This window comes from Harpia harpyja, chromosome Z, assembly GCF_026419915.1.
Source record: "Harpia harpyja isolate bHarHar1 chromosome Z, bHarHar1 primary haplotype, whole genome shotgun sequence".
In the NCBI taxonomy this organism is placed as follows: Eukaryota; Metazoa; Chordata; class Aves; order Accipitriformes; family Accipitridae; genus Harpia; species Harpia harpyja.
Window position 1 is genome coordinate 4,845,070 of NC_068969.1, and position 20,781 is coordinate 4,865,850.

At 59.6% G+C, this 20,781-nt stretch overlaps 2 protein-coding genes across 2 annotated transcripts; both read left to right on the forward strand.

Annotated features, from left to right (window-relative positions):
- Positions 1 to 1,969: 1,969 nt before the first annotated feature.
- LOC128137686 (coiled-coil domain-containing protein 81-like) lies at positions 1,970 to 8,618 on the forward strand. The gene is made up of 12 exons (XM_052778813.1): positions 1,970 to 2,857; positions 3,599 to 3,660; positions 4,114 to 4,267; positions 4,522 to 4,778; positions 5,149 to 5,237; positions 5,653 to 5,741; positions 5,827 to 5,950; positions 6,346 to 6,469; positions 6,916 to 7,044; positions 7,353 to 7,498; positions 7,786 to 7,911; positions 8,463 to 8,618. The coding sequence occupies exons 1-12, from the start codon at positions 2,779 to 2,781 to the stop codon at positions 8,527 to 8,529; spliced, it is 1,446 nt and encodes a 481-aa protein (XP_052634773.1). The 5' UTR covers positions 1,970 to 2,778; the 3' UTR covers positions 8,530 to 8,618.
- A 3,499-nt stretch (positions 8,619 to 12,117) lies between these two features.
- LOC128137871 (coiled-coil domain-containing protein 81-like) lies at positions 12,118 to 19,136 on the forward strand. Its single transcript, XM_052779106.1, has 12 exons — positions 12,118 to 13,465; positions 14,207 to 14,268; positions 14,722 to 14,875; positions 15,129 to 15,385; positions 15,756 to 15,844; positions 16,260 to 16,348; positions 16,434 to 16,557; positions 16,953 to 17,076; positions 17,523 to 17,651; positions 17,960 to 18,105; positions 18,393 to 18,518; positions 19,070 to 19,136. Exons 1-12 carry the CDS (start codon positions 13,387 to 13,389, stop codon positions 19,134 to 19,136), a joined length of 1,446 nt encoding a protein of 481 aa, XP_052635066.1. The 5' UTR covers positions 12,118 to 13,386.
- The last annotated feature ends 1,645 nt before the right edge of the window (positions 19,137 to 20,781 follow it).

Sequence of the window (20,781 nt, forward strand, 5' to 3'; positions counted from 1 at the left end):
ATGCTCGAACTGGCAGCGCCGCAACCCCCCCCGCCACTGCTCTGCAAACTGCCGCTCCAGCACCTGCGTGGCAGTGGACGGGGGGGTCAACGGGGGTCGGGGGTGTTGAGACTGAGGGGGATGGGGGTCACTGGGAGCAGTGGGGGAGTACCGGAGGGGCACTGGGAGGGCACTGGGTGGCACCATATGACAGCATGGCGAGTACTGCGGAGTGGTGATGGTGACAGTGACGTGGTGACGGTGGCACGGTGACAGTGCCGCCATCCATCAGCAGGATGGTGATGGTGACACACTGACACTGATGGTGTGCCCATTCCCAGAGGGCCAAGTACCGCATGGTGGGGTCGGTGACATTGCGATGGTGACATGGTGACGGTGACACAGCGATGGTGATGGTGACGGTGACACAGCGATGGTTACACGGTGACTGTGATGGTGACATGGTGACGGTGACACAGCGATGGTGCCATGGTGCCGGAGATGGTGACACAGTGCTGGTGATGGTGACAAGGAGACACGGTGACTGTGACACAGTGATGGTGACAAGGTGACTGTTGCGTTAAAGCGTAACGAAGTTTGGCAGAAAATAAACCCCCTTGCGTTCCAGCTTGTCCTCAGATATCAGAGGGGCTGGGGGTGTCCAGGCTTAGATTCAGAGTGATGCCCAATTCAGCACTCTAAGTGCGGCCACGTTCGATATATTGAACTATCACGATTACAGATGCACTAATAGTGCACTGTACTTTCAGTTTAGTCACGTTCAACGAGCTATCACGGCTAGATTTTAATGAATAGTACAGTTTATTAAAGCAAGAGGAGTACAGGTTCTTTTGGATTGCCGGTGGTAGGTACACTGTCTGCAAAGCACGTGCAAATAATAACGCCGTCGACTACAAGCACGCTAAATTATGGAAAAACTCTACAGAGATTTCTGAGTTTCCCGGGGAAGCACTCGGTATAACTGAGGGTCCGAATCTCACCCAGTAGGCATGTCCATGGTGGGGGGGTGTAGCAGGGAACCATCTGGAGACGTGAGCCGAGTAACAACAGGACACCGATACGGTTAAAGTTGCTCTCCCTTTATTGCCCAAATAGCGTGCTTATATACCTTGTCAAGCTAAACATCAGCTGTCCACGCGCCATAAGCTAAAATATAATTGGTTATACTAACTCTGTACATGCGCATAAACATAGGACACAATTGGTTATACTAACTAAAACGCGCGAAACTTGTCTCAGTCTAATGGGTCAAGATAAACTGCCGAATTGAGGTTCTTCGTGCCAAGTTCCCTTTATCGTGGAATGCGCACCTGTGTTCTTCTAACTGGCATCTTTCTTTTTTTTTGTCTTCTTGTTTATTCTGTTCAAGGCCTTCTAAAGGCGTCTGGAATGCTCTTGCGACCGTTAGCTAAATATGTGTCCGCAACAGGGGGGGAAGAGACGTTCAGCCCCTCGACTGATCCCAGAAGTCAGCAATGTCCTCCCAACTTGCCTATGGTGGTATCTTCCCCAGCGTTCCTCCTCTCTTAAGCCCTTTTATACTATTTTCTTATTTTTAGGTGGAGCTTGAGTGACTCTAGTCATACATACCTTTATTATGATTGGTGTAAAATCTCCTCGCTTTACTTTTAAAGGTGTACGCTACAGAAAATTCAGAGCGCATGCTCAGCGAGGGGTAGTTGCACCTTAGAGGCGGGTAGCTTTTGGGACAGAGGTGTGTTTTGCTATTATAATGAGCAAAGTTCCATGTCAGTACTCCAGAACTGGGCACTTATGATATAAATCAGAAGTAAGACAACAGCGTTGACAGAACCCCGTTGTTTCACCTCGTTGCTTCAGTGGATTTAGTGCAGGGGCCTTCCATTGCTGTTCCTATGGTTCCGGTTCCCCATCCCTGCGGTGATTTCGCAGAGCGTGGCCGCGGCGTCTCCGCTCTGCTCCGCCCTCCGTGTTGTTTCTCGGAGTCAGCACACCAAGCTCCCCTCGTGTTGCTGACATCTAAGGTTGCAGGTTATGTTGCTTAGGGAATTATTATGGAACAGATTCCTTGCATATCCACTGTATTCCACCCTGGAGGTTCACCTTCCCTTAAGAGAGGCGGGGGGACATATCAATAAGTCACCTCCAGCAATTATTCCACACTGGGCTGGCATTCTTCTGAAGTTACCTCGTTCTCTTGGAATCGTTGCCTTGGTCGTCTTCATTCTGCTCGCATCTGCCAGTTTCAGCTAGGTGTGTGTTAGCAGCATTAGCTTTATCAAAAAGTTGACTCTGGCTCAGCTCTTGCGGCCTGAGGCTTCAACTGCTTTAGCTTCTAGTGCTAGAGCCAGGCGATTAATCCTAACGATTCCCAGCACAGGTAACGGCAAGCTCTACCGGAGCAACTCGGAGAGAACGGGGGTGAGTGCTTCCCAGGACAAGAAGGGAAATCCATCTCCTCTCTCCCCAGCTGCGCCGGCTCCCTGCTGGCGCCATAATGCACCTTCAGAGGATGCGGGCTGATGTCACAGGGGGCTGCCCCGCATCCCAGGGAGGTCTCCCCAGCGCTGCCGGCACTTCCCAGCGAGGCTTGGGCGCTGCTGGGCACTGCTCAGGGGCTCCCCACTGCTGCCCTTCGGAGCTGCTCCACAGCCAGGAGCGGGATCGGGAGGCAGCGGGGCTGCGCTGGGGGGACCCGTTGTGACCGGCAGAGGAGCAGGGGCACGTCGGAGAGGAGTTTTGGGCGAGGAGCTGCGAAGAGCATCCCTTTCCCTGAGCGGAGGGCAAGCGGCAGGCGCGATGGAGGGCTGCTGCACCGTGGCCATCAGCTTGGAGCTCAGCAGCTTGTTCCCCACGCTCCTGCAGCTCTCCACCAAGGGTAAGGGGTTTGGGAATTCCTTCCCGAGGGGTCGCACTGGGGCTGGCCTCTGGAAAAAGCTGCAGCTGCCGGGCTGTGGGGGTGACTGGACAGGGCTGGGGGCTGCTGCGAGAGCCCTGCCTGGGGGTCCCACTGGACTCGGGGGACGATGTGGCAACCAGGTCCTGGTGCTGCCCGGAGCCCCGAGGCTCCCATGGGAATGGCTCCGTCCCCTTGCGAGGGGGGCCATCCAGGGCCCGCTTTCCCTGGGAGCTGGCCCCTCGTGGGGTTCTGGCTCTGGGATGAAAAGGGCTCCTGCGTCCCGGGGGCTGGGGGGGGACAGCTACGGCTCCCACAGGGCTCTCGCGAGCCGGCTGGAAATGCCTGTGCTGTAAATCAGCCCTTTCCCTTGAACAAGACTCCTCTGGGAGAACCTCTCGTCCTCCTCGTGGGACCCCCTTGTGCCACCAGGCTGGCAGATCACGTCCTGGGCTCTGGGGTGCCAAGGCTTTCTGGGGGTTAGATGGCCACAGCCCCGGTCCTGAGCCCTTCCCACATCCCCGTTTCTACCCCAGCCCTGCCCCGGGAGCAGAGTAAGGCTGGCAGTCGGAAATTGGGGCACAGCCCAGCTCCGCAGCCGTGGCCGCGTTTGTCTGGGCTGTTTGCGGACACCGGCATCTGTCAACCCCTGGGCGAGGAGCTGGCCGAGAGGCTGTGAGCTGGCTGGCCCGGAGCCCGACACCTCTTTCCTTTGCTTTCCAGAGGTTGTGGCTATTTGGGATGCTGTGTCTGCGTACATCCTGGGACAGCTGAAGCAGGACAAGGTGGGCTGGCGTCTTGGTCCCCCTTTGCCCCGGAGGGCCTGGACCCCGGGAAGCGATCCCTCCCTGAGCATCGTGGCGGCACACCGAGGCAAGCCCGTGTGCCCAGAGCGGCTTCTTGGTCAACCAGGAGAGCCACCAAGTCCAGATCTAGTCTGAGAAAGCATTCAGCACGCGGTAGGGCTTCACCCTTCGCTGTGGTCAGAGCGGAGAGACCGAGCAGAGAGGCAGGCGATTATGCTGGTGCCATGCCAAGGATAATCCCTGGGAATCAGTCCCAGGGGTATTCCCTCCCTGTGCTGGAATTGCCTGGGATCTTCTCTAGCCAAGGCATGTTAGCAAATATTTTGAGGAGGGCAAGAAAACAAATGGAGAACACGGGCCTTTTCCTAAGCTTTCACTTTTCTCATCTCTGAAGTACTCGCTCATCAGCCTTTTTGTCTTTTTCCCGGGCAGGGCGTCCTGGTCGCAGGACTCGGGACCTTCGCTATGGTCCAAGAGCAATTCCAGGGCAGAGAAGAGGTGTATGTGGTTCGAAGACCCGTCTTCCGACTGGAGCTTGATGTGTTATGCCTGCAGGAGCTCGCGTTCCCCACAGTGGTTATCCCCGGTGAGAAAGCAGCGGCCACCCTCCGCTTTCCCCCTCCATGTCTGGGGGGGGGAATGTGTGCTCTCGGCTCTTTGGGAAGGGCTGGGAGAAGTAGAGAACTGCCTCTAAAGGTCAGGGGGTGGCTTGAGCTCCCCCAAAACTAACCGCTCCCCAAGGGCTGTTTCTGTGAGCGCCCTTCCCTCTGGCATTTTGTTATGAATCTTAGGTGGAAATTTGGCCTGCTGTGACAGTGACCACGTTCCTCCTCCTCGCAGGCAATGTCAAGATCAAGCCGCTGAACTACAAGCGGCTGTCGCGAGCCACCTCCTTCCCACGGCACGTGGTGAAGGACTGCGTGCAAGAGACCATCCTCTTGTACTCTTCCCAACTGAAGAACGGGCAGCGCCTCTCCTTCGCCTTCAAGGACATTGGTGTCCTGTCCTGCAAAGACGACCTCCTGTGCATGCGGTTCTATTCTGACTGCGTCACAGGGCTGGAGAGCAAGGCCAGCCGGATTGCGCTGCTTCGCACTGTAAGTTGCTGGAGGTTTTGAGGGCTGCTTCCGTGTCTTTGGGAAGCCTAATGAAGGGTGAGCAACCCGGTCGCCGTTGGCCAGCCTGGACGTGGCAGGACAGTCAAACACCTTTCCCCGTGCTTGCCCCCGCTGACTTCTCCGTTAGCAAAGGCAGTTTCTTCTGGGTCCTTGCCCTACAAAAAGCCCAGCGGTCTTATTGCGCGGCCTCAGTGTTGGCTGTGCAGCTTCTCCAGAGCAGAGCAAGGGCTAACGCTGATGGAGGAGGATTTGGCAGAGAGCTTTTGGAGTGGGAGACAGGTCTGCTTCCTTTGGGAGCCAAGAGGAAACTGCCTTGGAAACCTTCTAACAGCTCTGTGTCACTTTGCAGAGGCTGTGGAGGCCAGGGGCAGCTGTCTCCGGTGGAGCGACTGCCGCCGCTCAGGAGATGCAGGCTGCTGCTGCCCACGCGTTCCCGAGGTGAGTGCTTTTCCTCTGCAGCCCTTGACCGGCCGAGCGGGCGGCTTCCCAGCTCCTGCTCAGGAGCACGCGTTGTCAGGGCTTGACATTTGGCATCGAGTCAGGGATCAGTTGTGACGCGACTGGTTTCTGGTTAACTAATGCTGAGCTGGCACTACGCGTGTATTCTCCTGGAGCGACCCGGCATCGTGATCGTGTTTCTCACGCCCAGCCTGTTGTCCTTCCCATCAGAGAGAACCAACTGCACGTGGTGAGGCAGCGTTGGGTTGGGGGAGATTGCCGATAAAACCTGTGCAGGGCCACAAAGGAAAAGGGATGCGACGCCTCGCACGACAGTCGGGAGGATTAGTGCTGGCAAGCTGCAGAGGGTAGGAGGTCACCGTTCTTCAAGCCTGTGTCATCATTCGCGTTCCAGGTTTCAGCTCCTGGTGATCAGCAGATCGGCGTCCAAGGCTTTCTCCACCTGGCACAAGAAGGTTGCAGAAAAGCACAGGGTCAGAAGAGGTACGGGAAGGGGTCCCTGCTGTCCAGAGCCCGGTTCAAACGCACTCCCCACGGGGCTGCTCTGAAGAGCTTCCTCCTTTCCCAGGTACAGAGGGAAGCCAGGTGCCTGACAAGCTGCTGCAGAGGCGGGTGAAGTATTCCCTCCCCGCGCTGCCAAACCAGGGGCCGGGCACCAGGCAGCAAGACACGGAGAAGAAGCCTTCTGCCAGGTGAGACCCTTGTGGGAAGGGATGAGAGGCACTCTTGCGCCCACGTAGGAGAGACATCCCCTTTGGAGACTCCGGCTGTAGGGACTCGGGAAGGTCCCTGACATGTGCCCCACGGTTTTTACGAGCTTGTGTGCCCCATCGCAGACCCCTTAGTGGGGAAGGCAGCGGAGGTTGAGTGCACCCCACGTTACTTTGCTTGCTCCTACAGCAGACCTGAGGTGCAGTCGTCTCCCATCCATCTGATGGGGCTCAGGAAAGGCCCCCCCTTGCCATGGGAAAGGGTCCCACCTCCACCGCTTCTTCTGCCAGCCTGGGGAGCTTTGATAGCAGACGGAGAGCATGGGGCACCCACCTGCCCCACGCTCACGCCGACTCCTCCTGGTGTCTCTTTGCAGTCTGCTCCCACCATGTCCAGGCAGCTCCCCCAGGACGAAGGAGGCAAGCAGGCAGGAGCCAGCTCCTCCAGCCAGGCCCACCGCTGCGCTCCCGTCTTCTGAAGGCTGCAAGAGAGCGCTGCAGGTACGTGCTCTGCCTTGCTGTAACTACCGTGCTGTTCGAGACTCGGCAAAAGCCTCTTTGTGCAGAGAGCCGTCCTGAAAGGGTCCCGTGGCCTGCGTTCATCGTCACCTCCTTCGGATCTTCTTCAGGAAAAGGAAGGTGCTGCACACCCTTCCCGCCTGCTGTTGCCCCCGGGTTGTCATGAAACACTTTTTCTTCTGGCCGGGGGCTATGGAAAACGTACAAGTCCTTTCTAGGTCGTTGACAGTGGAGGTCTTTGGTCACTCCGCTGTGTTTGCCGTGAGTTGAGGAGCCTGGCGTGACTCCACGGCCCCTGATCTGTTAGGGGCAAAGCGCTGCCGACCGACCGGCTGAGGCAAGGGGCACCGACACGGGTCAGACCCGCAGGAAGCCCCGCCGGGAGCTGGGACTAATCCTGCCTGCTGCTGCGCTTCTGTCCCCTCCAGGAGGTCTGGCAGCTGTCTGCAGAGTGGGAGCGAGTGAAGACCCGGTGGGAAGAGCGGCGACAGCAAGCAAAGGCAGAATGGGCGGCGTGGGAGGCCTGGTCTGCAGGGGAGGACCGACAACCGCCCCAGGTACGGGGCAGCGATTGACACCGCTGAGAGCAGCAGCGGCCCTCTCCGTCGGGGCGGCAGGTCTCCAGGGGGGTGGGAGCGGGACTGACACCCGGCCGCAGGGCAGGGGTTTGCCCGCTCATCCCCGTGAGGGAGAGGTTGGCAGCAGGACCCGAAGGGCAAAAGCAGCCGTCAGCCGCGATGACGGGCATGCTGGTGCTGAGCCTCCCGGCTCCCAGGTCCCGCTGCAGGCTCCTTTTGAGAGGTCCTCTGGGAAACGGCACCTCTCTTTGCCGTCTGGTTTGCTGAGAGCGTCTCCTCCTCGGCAGGCGCTCGGCACTGGAGGCATTCGGGCTCCCCACCCTCCAGGCCAGCCCAGGAGAAAGGAGGTCGGCGGGAGGTGGAGGAAGGCTGAAAACCCTCTCCCAGCAGAGGAGATGGCAGCAGCCGCCCAGCTGGAGAGACTCCAGCCCGAGTAAGTGTGCGCCGGCTCCGGCCGCAGCCTGGGGGCACTCGAGCGGCCGTGACCCCGCAGGGATGTCCGGGTCCCCCGTCCCTGCGTCCTGGGGTTGCGTAGGACACCTTCCGACGTCTCCTAACGCGGGCATGACCTGGGTTACCCCCGCAGCTAAGACCCAAAGCTCACCGCAGGGTGAAGGGCTGAGCACACGCGGCACCGGGTGGGTGCAGGGGCTGTGCGAGGGCAGAGGCAGACGGGGTCTCCGGCAGAGGCTGAGGGATGACGTTTCCCTGTTGTTGCAGCCACCTTTCCCCACGAGCGGCCCAGGTCCTCAGAAGGCTGGAGCCGCATCAAGGACGGAGGACCATCTTCAGGCACGTCACCGAGAACAACCGGCGGAAGCTGGAGCAGCAGAGGCAGCTCCCCTGGTAACTATCTCCAAAGAGGGATGGTGCTTCCCCAGCTGCGAGGCCCATCCCTCCACCGAGGGCAGCCCTGGGGGAAAGAGGGCATTTCTCTGACACCCCTGGTGAGACAGAAGCAGGTTCTGGAGGCTGGCTTTGGGCTGGACCTCCCTGACAGCCAAGGGGGCTGCCTGGGCACCTGGAGTTGGCTTTCCATGTGGGACGTGAAAGTCCTGGCTGAAGACAGAGGGATCCCTCCGATGGCTGCCTCTCCCCGTTCCAAACCAGAGAGCACGTCCTTCCCTCGCAGAGTCCTGCCCCAAGACACCTTGCCCCGAGGGGGACCCCTGTACGGGACCCCCAGCGTCTCTGCCCCACTTGACTCAGCCCCAGGCTCATCAGCTGCACCTGGGCCCTTCTCATGGCCTTGGGCATCAGGGGTCTCCCCCTCTTCATCGACAGCTTGAGGCTTCGTCGCAAGCAGATCCCATCACTGGTGGCCTGAGCGACGCCTGCAGGATTTCTCTGCCTTCTCCCTGTCCACACGGTCACAGGCTTGCTTTCTTCCTCCCTAGCACACGATGCTGGTACCGCAGCGGAGGAGAAGGTGCCGGAGGCGGCGGCTGTAGCAGCGGCTGTTAGCAAAAGGGGGCTGGGAGGCTTCTCAGCTTCTCAGATCCACCTAAAAATACAAAATAAAGAGCTCTGGGGCTGTTCCCAGCTGGACTGACTGGTCTGTGCCTGGTGATGGTCTAAAGGGGTTACACCCCCGCCCCGTGCGTGATCCCAGAACGGCTCGTAGGGGCAGGAGGGAGTAAAGTCCACGCATACCCCACAGCACGAACACGTGCAGCCCCTCTCCCGCACATCCCAACACAGAGGCAGCACGATGGAGGAGGCTCTCGTCCCCTTCCCGGGGAAAGCAGCACAGCTGGTGCTTCCCTGAAGTGCCTGCACGCTCCCGCACGCAGCGTGGAGAACCACTGGCAGGGCCAGAATCTGCGTGGGATGACAGGGCTGTGACCACGCTGGGACCACGGAGGTGTGGTGGGTAGATGGCACCGTGGGAGGGCTGCGGTGGACGGACGCGGGCTCGTCGGAAAGGACCGGCCGGGAAGGCGAGGAGGTGGAGTTGCCTCCTGCTTGGGGTGGGACAGGAGCCAGCCTGTGGGTCAGGGTCAGCAGACAGACCAAGGTGGCTGCCGTGTTAGCAGGGATCTGCTAGAGACCTCCTGTTCAGGAGGAAGATGTTGACGAGGCCTTCTTCAAACAAGTGAAGAAGGAAGCCTCACGTTCACAGGCCCTGGTCCTCGTGGGGGACCTGAGCCACCCTGGTACCTGCTGGAAGGACAGTCCAGCAGGGCTCAGGCAATCTAGGAGGCTTCTAGAGTGCAGTTGCTGGCACGGGTGATGGAGGAACCAAGAAGGAGATGGAGGAACCCAGAGGAGATGGAGGAACCCAGAAGGAAAGGTGCTCTGCTGGACCTGGCGCTGGTGAACAAGGAGGAACCGGTTGGGGATTTGAGTCAGCAGCAGCCTTGGCTGCAGTGACCCTGAGGTGGTGGAGCTGAGGATGCCGAGGGGAGGGAGCAGGGCGAAAAGCCAAGACCACAGCCCGGCCTTCCAGGAGAGCGGACCGGGCCCAGCCTTGGGAACCAGCTGGTGGCAGCAAGGAGACCTAACAAGGCGGGGGAAGAGCGGGGTGGGGAAGGCACGGCCCTAGTTCTGGCTGGGCTCCGGGACAGCATTCCCAGAAAAAGCCACGGACGTCACTGCGTGGATCCATCCGTCCATCTTCGCCAGCGGCGGGGGGCAGCTCTGTGAGGAGAGGCCTCGGCTGCCCCTGCCGGCCTGGCAACAGCTGCGCCATTGGCCACAGCTGAGCCAATCAGCGGAGCCGGAGGCGGCCTGTCAGTCACAGAGAGAAGGGGCGGGAGGCTGAGCAGCCTGAGGAGAAATGGAGGAGAGAGGGGCTGGGGGCAGCCGGGGCGAGCAGGGGGATAGGGATAGGGATAGGGATAGGGATAGGGATAGGGATAAGACCAGGACCAGGCGCAGGGGCAGGTATCTCCCAGCGTGGACGGGTCTGGGGGGGACCTGGATTCCTCACGGCCCACGGGCCCTTCCGTGGTCGCCAGCCCTGGGCCCGAGTGCTCAGCCCCAGGGACAACCCCACAACCAAGGTCGGAGCGGTTCCTGCGGCTGCCCCGAGGGTCGCCAGCCCCCAGTCAGCCCTGAGTATCTGAGCTGGGGTGAGGTGGAAGAGACTGGAAAACAGTTGATGGAGAGGAGGCGATGGCAGCAGGTACAGGGCCTGTGGCTCCTGGGATTAACTGACACTGTTACTGTTAAGTCAGCACTTCAGAAACGCTCTAAGGCTCAGTTTTGGAGTTTTAGAAAGCAGGCATTCTTTATTGCAGCGCTGGATGGACGGGGGGATCGTTCCGCCTATCTGACAATTCCTGGTGCCGGAAGGTGAGTGCTGTATCCCCACCTGTGAGTGAGATGAAGGTGCTGATGCAGGGGCAAGCACCGTGCTTTGCCGATGTCTGCCTCAGCGCTGGAGAGAGGACGGTCAAATCCTGCCTTGCCGTAGGGCCCCCCCCATGTGTCCCCGTCCCATCCCTGTCCCCATCCCCCCCCTCCCCCCCACCTTGCAGCAGGGACACCCCCCAGGCCACGTCCTGCCCGTAGGAGCTCCGCACCAGCCCCCAGCCATGCTCGAACTGGCAGCGCCGCAACCCCCCCGCCACTGCTCTGCAAACTGCCGCTCCAGCACCTGCGTGGCAGTGGACGGGGGGGTCAACGGGGGTCGGGGGTGTTGAGACTGAGGGGGATGGGGGTCACTGGGAGCAGTGGGGGAGTACCGGAGGGGCACTGGGAGGGCACTGGGTGGCACCATATGACAGCATGGCGAGTACTGCGGAGTGGTGATGGTGACAGTGACGTGGTGACGGTGGCACGGTGACAGTGCCGCCATCCATCAGCAGGATGGTGATGGTGACACACTGACACTGATGGTGTGCCCATTCCCAGAGGGCCAAGTACCGCATGGTGGGGTCGGTGACATTGCGATGGTGACATGGTGACGGTGACACAGCGATGGTGATGATGACATGGTGACAGTGACACAGCGATGGTGATGGTGACAGTGACACAGTGATGGTTACACGGTGACTGTGATGGTGCCATGGTGCCGGAGATGGTGACACAGTGCTGGTGATGGTGACAAGGAGACACGGTGACTGTGACACAGTGATGGTGACAAGGTGACTGTTGCGTTAAAGCGTAATGAAGTTTGGCAGAAAATAACCCCCCTTGCATTCCAGCTTGTCCTCAGATATCAGAGGGGCTGGGGGCGGCCAGGCTTAGATTCTGAGGGATGCCCAATTCAGCACTCTAAGTGCGGCCACGTTCGATATGTTGAACTGTCACGATTACAGATGCACTAATAGTGCACTGTACTTTCAGTTTAGTCACGTTCAACGAGCTATCACGGCTAGATTTTAATGAATAGTACAGTTTATTAAAGCAACAGGAGTACAGGTTCTTTTGGATTGCCGGTGGTAGGTACACTGTCTGCAAAGCACGTGCAAATAATAACGCCGTCGACTACAAGCACGCTAAATTATGGAAAAACTCTACAGAGATTTCTGAGTTTCCCGGGGAAGCACTCGGTATAACTGAGGGTCCGAATCTCACCCAGTAGGCATGTCCATGGTGGGGGGGTGTAGCAGGGAACCATCTGGAGACGTGAGCCGAGTAACAACAGGACACCGATACGGTTAAAGTTGCTCTCCCTTTATTGCCCAAATAGCGTGCTTATATACCTTGTCAAGCTAAACATCAGCTGTCCACGTGCCATAAGCTAAAATATAATTGGTTATACTAACTCTGTACACGCGCATAAACATAGGACACGATTGGTTATACTAACTAAAACACGCGAAACTTGTCTCAGTCTAATGGGTCAAGATAAACTGCCGAATTGAGGTTCTTCGTGCCAAGTTCCCTTTATCGTGGAATGCGCACCTGTGTTCTTCTGCTTGGCATCTTTCTTTTTTTTGTCTTCTTGTTTATTCTGTTCAAGGCCTTCTAAAGGCGTCTGGAATGCTCTTGCGACCGTTAGCTAAATATGTGTCCGCAACAGGGGGGGAAGAGACGTTCAGCCCCTCGACTGATCCCAGAAGTCAGCAATGTCCTCCCAACTTGCCTATGGTGGTATCTTCCCCAGCGTTCCTCCTCTCTTAAGCCCTTTTATACTATTTTCTTATTTTTAGGTGGAGCTTGAGTGACTCTAGTCATACATACCTTTATTATGATTGGTGTAAAATCTCCTCGCTTTACTTTTAAAGGTGTACGCTACAGAAAATTCAGAGCGCATGCTCAGCGAGGGGTAGTTGCACCTTAGAGGCGGGTAGCTTTTGGGACAGAGGTGTGTTTTGCTATTATAATGAGCAAAGTTCCATGTCAGTACTCCAGAACTGGGCACTTATGATATAAATCAGAAGTAAGACAACAGCGTTGACAGAACCCCGTTGTTTCACCTCGTTGCTTCAGTGGATTTAGTGCAGGGGCCTTCCATTGCTGTTCCTATGGTTCCGGTTCCCCATCCCTGCGGTGATTTCGCAGAGCGTGGCCGCGGCGTCTCCGCTCTGCTCCGCCCTCCGTGTTGTTTCTCAGAGTCAGCACACCAAGCTCCCCTCGTGTTGCTGACATCTAAGGTTGCAGGTTATGTTGCTTAGGGAATTATTATGGAACAGATTCCTTGCATATCCACTGTATTCCACCCTGGAGGTTCACCTTCCCTTAAGAGAGGCGGGGGGACATATCAATAAGTCACCTCCAGCAATTATTCCACACTGGGCTGGCATTCTTCTGAAGTTACCTCGTTCTCTTGGAATCGTTGCCTTGGTCGTCTTCATTCTGCTCGCATCTGCCAGTTTCAGCTAGGTGTGTGTTAGCAGCATTAGCTTTATCAAAAAGTTGACTCTGGCTCAGCTCTTGCGGCCTGAGGCTTCAACTGCTTTAGCTTCTAGTGCTAGAGCCAGGCGATTAATCCTAACGATTCCCAGCACAGGTAACGGCAAGCTCTACCGGAGCAACTCGGAGAGAACGGGGGTGAGTGCTTCCCAGGACAAGAAGGGAAATCCATCTCCTCTCTCCCCAGCTGCGCCGGCTCCCTGCTGGCGCCATAATGCACCTTCAGAGGATGCGGGCTGATGTCACAGGGGGCTGCCCCGCATCCCAGGGAGGTCTCCCCAGCGCTGCCGGCACTTCCCAGCGAGGCTTGGGCGCTGCTGGGCACTGCTCAGGGGCTCCCCACTGCTGCCCTTCGGAGCTGCTCCACAGCCAGGAGCGGGATCGGGAGGCAGCGGGGCTGCGCTGGGGGGACCCGTTGTGACCGGCAGAGGAGCAGGGGCACGTCGGAGAGGAGTTTTGGGCGAGGAGCTGCGAAGAGCATCCCTTTCCCTGAGCGGAGGGCAAGCGGCAGGCGCGATGGAGGGCTGCTGCACCGTGGCCATCAGCTTGGAGCTCAGCAGCTTGTTCCCCACGCTCCTGCAGCTCTCCACCAAGGGTAAGGGGTTTGGGAATTCCTTCCCGAGGGGTCGCACCGGGGCTGGCCTCTGGAAAAAGCTGCAGCTGCCGGGCTGTGGGGGTGACTGGACAGGGCTGGGGGCTGCTGCGAGAGCCCTGCCTGGGGGTCCCACTGGACTCGGGGGACGATGTGGCAACCAGGTCCTGGTGCTGCCCGGAGCCCCGAGGCTCCCATGGGAATGGCTCCGTCCCCTTGCGAGGGGGGCCATCCAGGGCCCGCTTTCCCTGGGAGCTGGCCCCTCGTGGGGTTCTGGCTCTGGGATGAAAAGGGCTCCTGCGTCCCGGGGGCTGGGGGGGACAGCTACGGCTCCCACAGGGCTCTCGCGAGCCGGCTGGAAATGCCTGTGCTGTAAATCAGCCCTTTCCCTTGAACAAGACTCCTCTGGGAGAACCTCTCGTCCTCCTCGTGGGACCCCCTTGTGCCACCAGGCTGGCAGATCACGTCCTGGGCTCTGGGGTGCCAAGGCTTTCTGGGGGTTAGATGGCCACAGCCCCGGTCCTGAGCCCTTCCCACATCCCCGTTTCTACCCCAGCCCTGCCCCGGGAGCAGAGTAAGGCTGGCAGTCGGAAATTGGGGCACAGCCCAGCTCCGCAGCCGTGGCCGCGTTTGTCTGGGGCTGTTTGCGGACACCGGCATCTGTCAACCCCTGGGCGAGGAGCTGGCCGAGAGGCTGTGAGCTGGCTGGCCCGGAGCCCGACACCTCTTTCCTTTGCTTTCCAGAGGTTGTGGCTATTTGGGATGCTGTGTCTGCGTACATCCTGGGACAGCTGAAGCAGGACAAGGTGGGCTGGCGTCTTGGTCCCCCTTTGCCCCGGAGGGCCTGGACCCCGGGAAGCGATCCCTCCCTGAGCATCGTGGCGGCACACCGAGGCAAGCCCGTGTGCCCAGAGCGGCTTCTTGGTCAACCAGGAGAGCAACCAAGTCCAGATCTAGTCTGAGAAAGCATTCAGCATGCGGTAGGGCTTCACCCTTCGCTGTGGTCAGAGCGGAGAGACCGAGCAGAGAGGCAGGCGATTATGCTGGTGCCATGCCAAGGATAATCCCTGGGAATCAGTCCCAGGGGTATTCCCTCCCTGTGCTGGAATTGCCTGGGATCTTCTCTAGCCAAGGCATGTTAGCAAATATTTTGAGGAGGGCAAGAAAACAAATGGAGAACACGGGCCTTTTCCTAAGCTTTCACTTTTCCCATCTCTGAAGTACTCGCTCATCAGCCTTTTTGTCTTTTTCCCGGGCAGGGCGTCCTGGTCGCAGGACTCGGGACCTTCGCTATGGTCCAAGAGCAATTCCAGGGCAGAGAAGAGGTGTATGTGGTTCGAAGACCCGTCTTCCGACTGGAGCTTGATGTGTTATGCCTGCAGGAGCTCGCGTTCCCCACAGTGGTTATCCCCGGTGAGAAAGCAGCGGCCACCCTCCGCTTTCCCCCTCCATGTCTGGGGGGGGAATGTGTGCTCTCGGCTCTTTGGGAAGGGCTGGGAGAAGTAGAGAACTGCCTCTAAAGGTCAGGGGGTGGCTTGAGCTCCCCCAAAACTAACCGCTCCCCAAGGGCTGTTTCTGTGAGCGCCCTTCCCTCTGGCATTTTGTTATGAATCTTAGGTGGAAATTTGGCCTGCTGTGACAGTGACCACGTTCCTCCTCCTCGCAGGCAATGTCAAGATCAAGCCGCTGAACTACAAGCGGCTGTCGCGAGCCACCTCCTTCCCACGGCATGTGGTGAAGGACTGCGTGCAAGAGACCATCCTCTTGTACTCTTCCCAACTGAAGAACGGGCAGCGCCTCTCCTTCGCCTTCAAGGACATTGGTGTCCTGTCCTGCAAAGACGACCTCCTGTGCATGCGGTTCTATTCTGACTGCGTCACAGGGCTGGAGAGCAAGGCCAGCCGGATTGCGCTGCTTCGCACTGTAAGTTGCTGGAGGTTTTGAGGGCTGCTTCCGTGTCTTTGGGAAGCCTAATGAAGGGTGAGCAACCCGGTCGCCGTTGGCCAGCCTGGACGTGGCAGGACAGTCAAACACCTTTCCCCGTGCTTGCCCCCGCTGACTTCTCCGTTAGCAAAGGCAGTTTCTTCTGGGTCCTTGCCCTACAAAAAGCCCAGCGGTCTTATTGCGCGGCCTCAGTGTTGGCTGTGCAGCTTCTCCAGAGCAGAGCAAGGGCTAACGCTGATGGAGGAGGATTTGGCAGAGAGCTTTTGGAGTGGGAGACAGGTCTGCTTCCTTTGGGAGCCAAGAGGAAACTGCCTTGGAAACCTTCTAACAGCTCTGTGTCACTTTGCAGAGGCTGTGGAGGCCAGGGGCAGCTGTCTCCGGTGGAGCGACCGCCGCCGCTCAGGAGATGCAGGCTGCTGCTGCCCACGCGTTCCCGAGGTGAGTGCTTTTCCTCTGCAGCCCTTGACCGGCCGAGCGGGCGGCTTCCCAGCTCCTGCTCAGGAGCACGCGTTGTCAGGGCTTGACATTTGGCATCGAGTCAGGGATCAGTTGTGACGCGACTGGTTTCTGGTTAACTAATGCTGAGCTGGCACTACGCGTGTATTCTCCTGGAGCGACCCGGCATCGTGATCGTGTTTCTCACGCCCAGCCTGTTGTCCTTCCCATCAGAGAGAACCAACTGCACGTGGTGAGGCAGCGTTGGGTTGGGGGAGATTGCCGATAAAACCTGTGCAGGGCCACAAAGGAAAAGGGATGCGACGCCTCGCACGACAGTCGGGAGGATTAGTGCTGGCAAGCTGCAGAGGGTAGGAGGTCACCGTTCTTCAAGCCTGTGTCATCATTCGCGTTCCAGGTTTCAGCTCCTGGTGATCAGCAGATCGGCGTCCAAGGCTTTCTCCACCTGGCACAAGAAGGTTGCAGAAAAGCACAGGGTCAGAAGAGGTACGGGAAGGGGTCCCTGCTGTCCAGAGCCCGGTTCAAACGCACTCCCCACGGGGCTGCTCTGAAGAGCTTCCTCCTTTCCCAGGTACAGAGGGAAGCCAGGTGCCTGACAAGCTGCTGCAGAGGCGGGTGAAGTATTCCCTCCCCGCGCTGCCAAACCAGGGGCCGGGCACCAGGCAGCAAGACACGGAGAAGAAGCCTTCTGCCAGGTGAGACCCTTGTGGGAAGGGATGAGAGGCACTCTTGCGCCCACGTAGGAGAGACATCCCCTTTGGAGACTCCGGCTGTAGGGACTCGGGAAGGTCCCTGACACGTGCCCCACGGTTTTTACGAGCTTGTGTGCCCCATCGCAGACCCCTTAGTGGGGAAGGCAGCGGAGGTTGAGTGCACCCCACGTTACTTTGCTTGCTCCTACAGCAGACCTGAGGTGCAGTCCTCTCCCATCCATCTGATGGGGCTCAGGAAAGGCCCCCCCTTGCCATGGGAAAGGGTCCCACCTCCACCGCTTCTTCTGCCAGCCTGGGGAGCTTTGATAGCAGACGGAGAGCATGGGGCACCCACCTGCCCCACGCTCACGCCGACTCCTCCTGGTGTCTCTTTGCAGTCTGCTCCCACCATGTCCAGGCAGCTCCCCCAGGACGAAGGAGGCAAGCAGGCAGGAGCCAGCTCCTCCAGCCAGGCCCACCGCTGCGCTCCCGTCTTCTGAAGGCTGCAAGAGAGCGCTGCAGGTACGTGCTCTGCCTTGCTGTAACTACCGTGCTGTTCGAGACTCGGCAAAAGCCTCTTTGTGCAGAGAGCCGTCCTGAAAGGGTCCCGTGGCCTGCGTTCATCGTCACCTCCTTCGGATCTTCTTCAGGAAAAGGAAGGTGCTGCACACCCTTCCCGCCTGCTGTTGCCCCCGGGTTGTCATGAAACACTTTTTCTTCTGGCCGGGGGCTATGGAAAACGTACAAGTCCTTTCTAGGTCGTTGACAGTGGAGGTCTTTGGTCACTCCGCTGTGTTTGCCGTGAGTTGAGGAGCCTGGCGTGACTCCACGGCCCCTGATCTGTTAGGGGCAAAGCGCTGCCGACCGACCGGCTGAGGCAAGGGGCACCGACACGGGTCAGACCCGCAGGAAGCCCCGCCGGGAGCTGGGACTAATCCTGCCTGCTGCTGCGCTTCTGTCCCCTCCAGGAGGTCTGGCAGCTGTCTGCAGAGTGGGAGCGAGTGAAGACCCGGTGGGAAGAGCGGCGACAGCAAGCAAAGGCAGAATGGGCGGCGTGGGAGGCCTGGTCTGCAGGGGAGGACCGACAACCGCCCCAGGTACGGGGCAGCGATTGACACCGCTGAGAGCAGCAGCGGCCCTCTCCGTCGGGGCGGCAGGTCTCCAGGGGGGTGGGAGCGGGACTGACACCCGGCCGCAGGGCAGGGGTTTGCCCGCTCATCCCCGTGAGGGAGAGGTTGGCAGCAGGACCCGAGGGGCAAAAGCAGCCGTCAGCCGCGATGACGGGCACGCTGGTGCTGAGCCTCCCGGCTCCCAGGTCCCGCTGCAGGCTCCTTTTGAGAGGTCCTCTGGGAAACGGCACCTCTCTTTGCCGTCTGGTTTGCTGAGAGCGTCTCCTCCTCGGCAGGCGCTCGGCACTGGAGGCATTCGGGCTCCCCACCCTCCAGGCCAGCCCAGGAGAAAGGAGGTCGGCGGGAGGTGGAGGAAGGCTGAAAACCCTCTCCCAGCAGAGGAGATGGCAGCAGCCGCCCAGCTGGAGAGACTCCAGCCCGAGTAAGTGTGCGCCGGCTCCGGCCGCAGCCTGGGGGCACTCGAGCGGCCGTGACCCCGCAGGGATGTCCGGGTCCCCCGTCCCTGCGTCCTGGGGTTGCGTAGGACACCTTCCGACGTCTCCTAACGCGGGCATGACCTGGGTTACCCCCGCAGCTAAGACCCAAAGCTCACCGCAGGGTGAAGGGCTGAGCACACGCGGCACTGGGTGGGTGCAGGGGCTGTGCGAGGGCAGAGGCAGACGGGGTCTCCGGCAGAGGCTGAGGGATGACGTTTCCCTGTTGTTGCAGCCACCTTTCCCCACGAGCGGCCCAGGTCCTCAGAAGGCTGGAGCCGCATCAAGGACGGAGGACCATCTTCAGGCACGTCACCGAGAACAACCGGCGGAAGCTGGAGCAGCAGAGGCAGCTCCCCTGGTAACTATCTCCAAAGAGGGATGGTGCTTCCCCAGCTGCGAGGCCCATCCCTCCACCGAGGGCAGCCCTGGGGGAAAGAGGGCATTTCTCTGACACCCCTGGTGAGACAGAAGCAGGTTCTGGAGGCTGGCTTTGGGCTGGACCTCCCTGACAGCCAAGGGGGCTGCCTGGGCACCTGGAGTTGGCTTTCCATGTGGGACGTGAAAGTCCTGGCTGAAGACAGAGGGATCCCTCCGATGGCTGCCTCTCCCCGTTCCAAACCAGAGAGCACGTCCTTCCCTCGCAGAGTCCTGCCCCAAGACACCTTGCCCCGAGGGGGACCCCTGTACGGGACCCCCAGCGTCTCTGCCCCACTTGACTCAGCCCCAGGCTCATCAGCTGCACCTGGGCCCTTCTCATGGCCTTGGGCATCAGGGGTCTCCCCCTCTTCATCGACAGCTTGAGGCTTCGTCGCAAGCAGATCCCATCACTGGTGGCCTGAGCGACGCCTGCAGGATTTCTCTGCCTTCTCCCTGTCCACACGGTCACAGGCTTGCTTTCTTCCTCCCTAGCACACGATGCTGGTACCGCAGCGGAGGAGAAGGTGCCGGAGGCGGCGGCTGTAACAGCGGCTGTTAGCAAAAGGGGGCTGGGAGGCTTCTCAGCTTCTCAGATCCACCTAAAAATACAAAATAAAGAGCTCTGGGGCTGTTCCCAGCTGGACTGACTGGTCTGTGCCTGGTGATGGTCTAAAGGGGTTACACCCCCGCCCCGTGCGTGATCCCAGAACAGCTCGTAGGGGCAGGAGGGAGTAAAGTCCACGCATACCCCACAGCGCGAACACGTGCGGCCCCTCTCCCGCACATCCCAACACAGAGGCAGCACGATGGAGGAGGCTCTCGTCCCCTTCCCGGGGAAAGCAGCACAGCTGGTGCTTCCCTGAAGTGCCTGCACGCTCCCGCACGCAGCGTGGAGAACCACTGGCAGGGCCAGAATCTGCGTGGGATGACAGGGCTGTGACCACGCTGGGACCACGGAGGTGTGGTGGGTAGATGGCACCGTGGGAGGGCTGCGGTGGACGGACGCGGGCTCGTCGGAAAGGACCGGCCGGGAAGGCGAGGAGGTGGAGTTGCCTCCTGCTTGGGGTGGGACAGGAGCCAGCCTGTGGGTCAGGGTCAGCAGACAGACCAAGGTGGCTGCCGTGTTAGCAGGGATCTGCTAGAGACCTCCTGTTCAGGAGGAAGATGTTGACGAGGCCTTCTTCAAACAAGTGAAGAAGGAAGCCTCACGTTCACAGGCCCTGGTCCTCGTGGGGGACCTGAACCACCCTGGTACCTGCTGGAAGGACAGTCCAGCAGGGCTCAGGCAATCTAGGAGGCTTCTAGAGTGCAGTTGCTGGCACGGGTGATGGAGGAACCAAGAAGGAGATGGAGGAACCCAGAGGAGATGGAGGAACCCAGAAGGAAAGGTGCTCTGCTGGACCTGGCGCTGGTGAACAAGGAGGAACCGGTTGGGGATTTGAGTCAGCAGCAGCCTTGGCTGCAGTGACCCTGAGGTGGTGGAGCTGAGGATGCCGAGGGGAGGGAGCAGGGCGAAAAGCCAAGACCACAGCCCGGCCTTCCAGGAGAGCGGACCGGGCCCAGCCTTGGGAACCAGCTGGTGGCAGCAAGGAGACCTAACAAGGCGGGGGAAGAGCGGGGTGGGGAAGGCACGGCCCTAGTTCTGGCTGGGCTCCGGGACAGCATTCCCAGAAAAAGCCACGGACGTCACTGCGTGGATCCATCCGTCCATCTTCGCCAGCGGCGGGGGGCAGCTCTGTGAGGAGAGGCCTCGGCTGCCCCTGCCGGCCTGGCAACAGCTGCGCCATTGGCCACAGCTGAGCCAATCAGCGGAGCCGGAGGCGGCCTGTCAGTCACAGAGAGAAGGGGCGGGAGGCTGAGCAGCCTGAGGAGAAATGGAGGAGAGAGGGGCTGGGGGCAGCCGGGGCGAGCAGGGGGATAGGGATAGGGATAGGGATAGGGATAGGGATAGGGATAGGGATAGGGATAAGGATAAGACCAGGACCAGGCGCAGGGGCAGGTATCTCCCAGCGTGGACGGGTCTGGGGGGGACCTGGATTCCTCACGGCCCACGGGCCCTTCCGTGGTCGCCAGCCCTGGGCCCGAGTGCTCAGCCCCAGGGACAACCCCACAACCAAGGTCGGAGCGGTTCCTGCGGCTGCCCCGAGGGTCGCCAGCCCCCAGTCAGCCCTGAGTATCTGAGCTGGGGTGAGGTGGAAGAGACT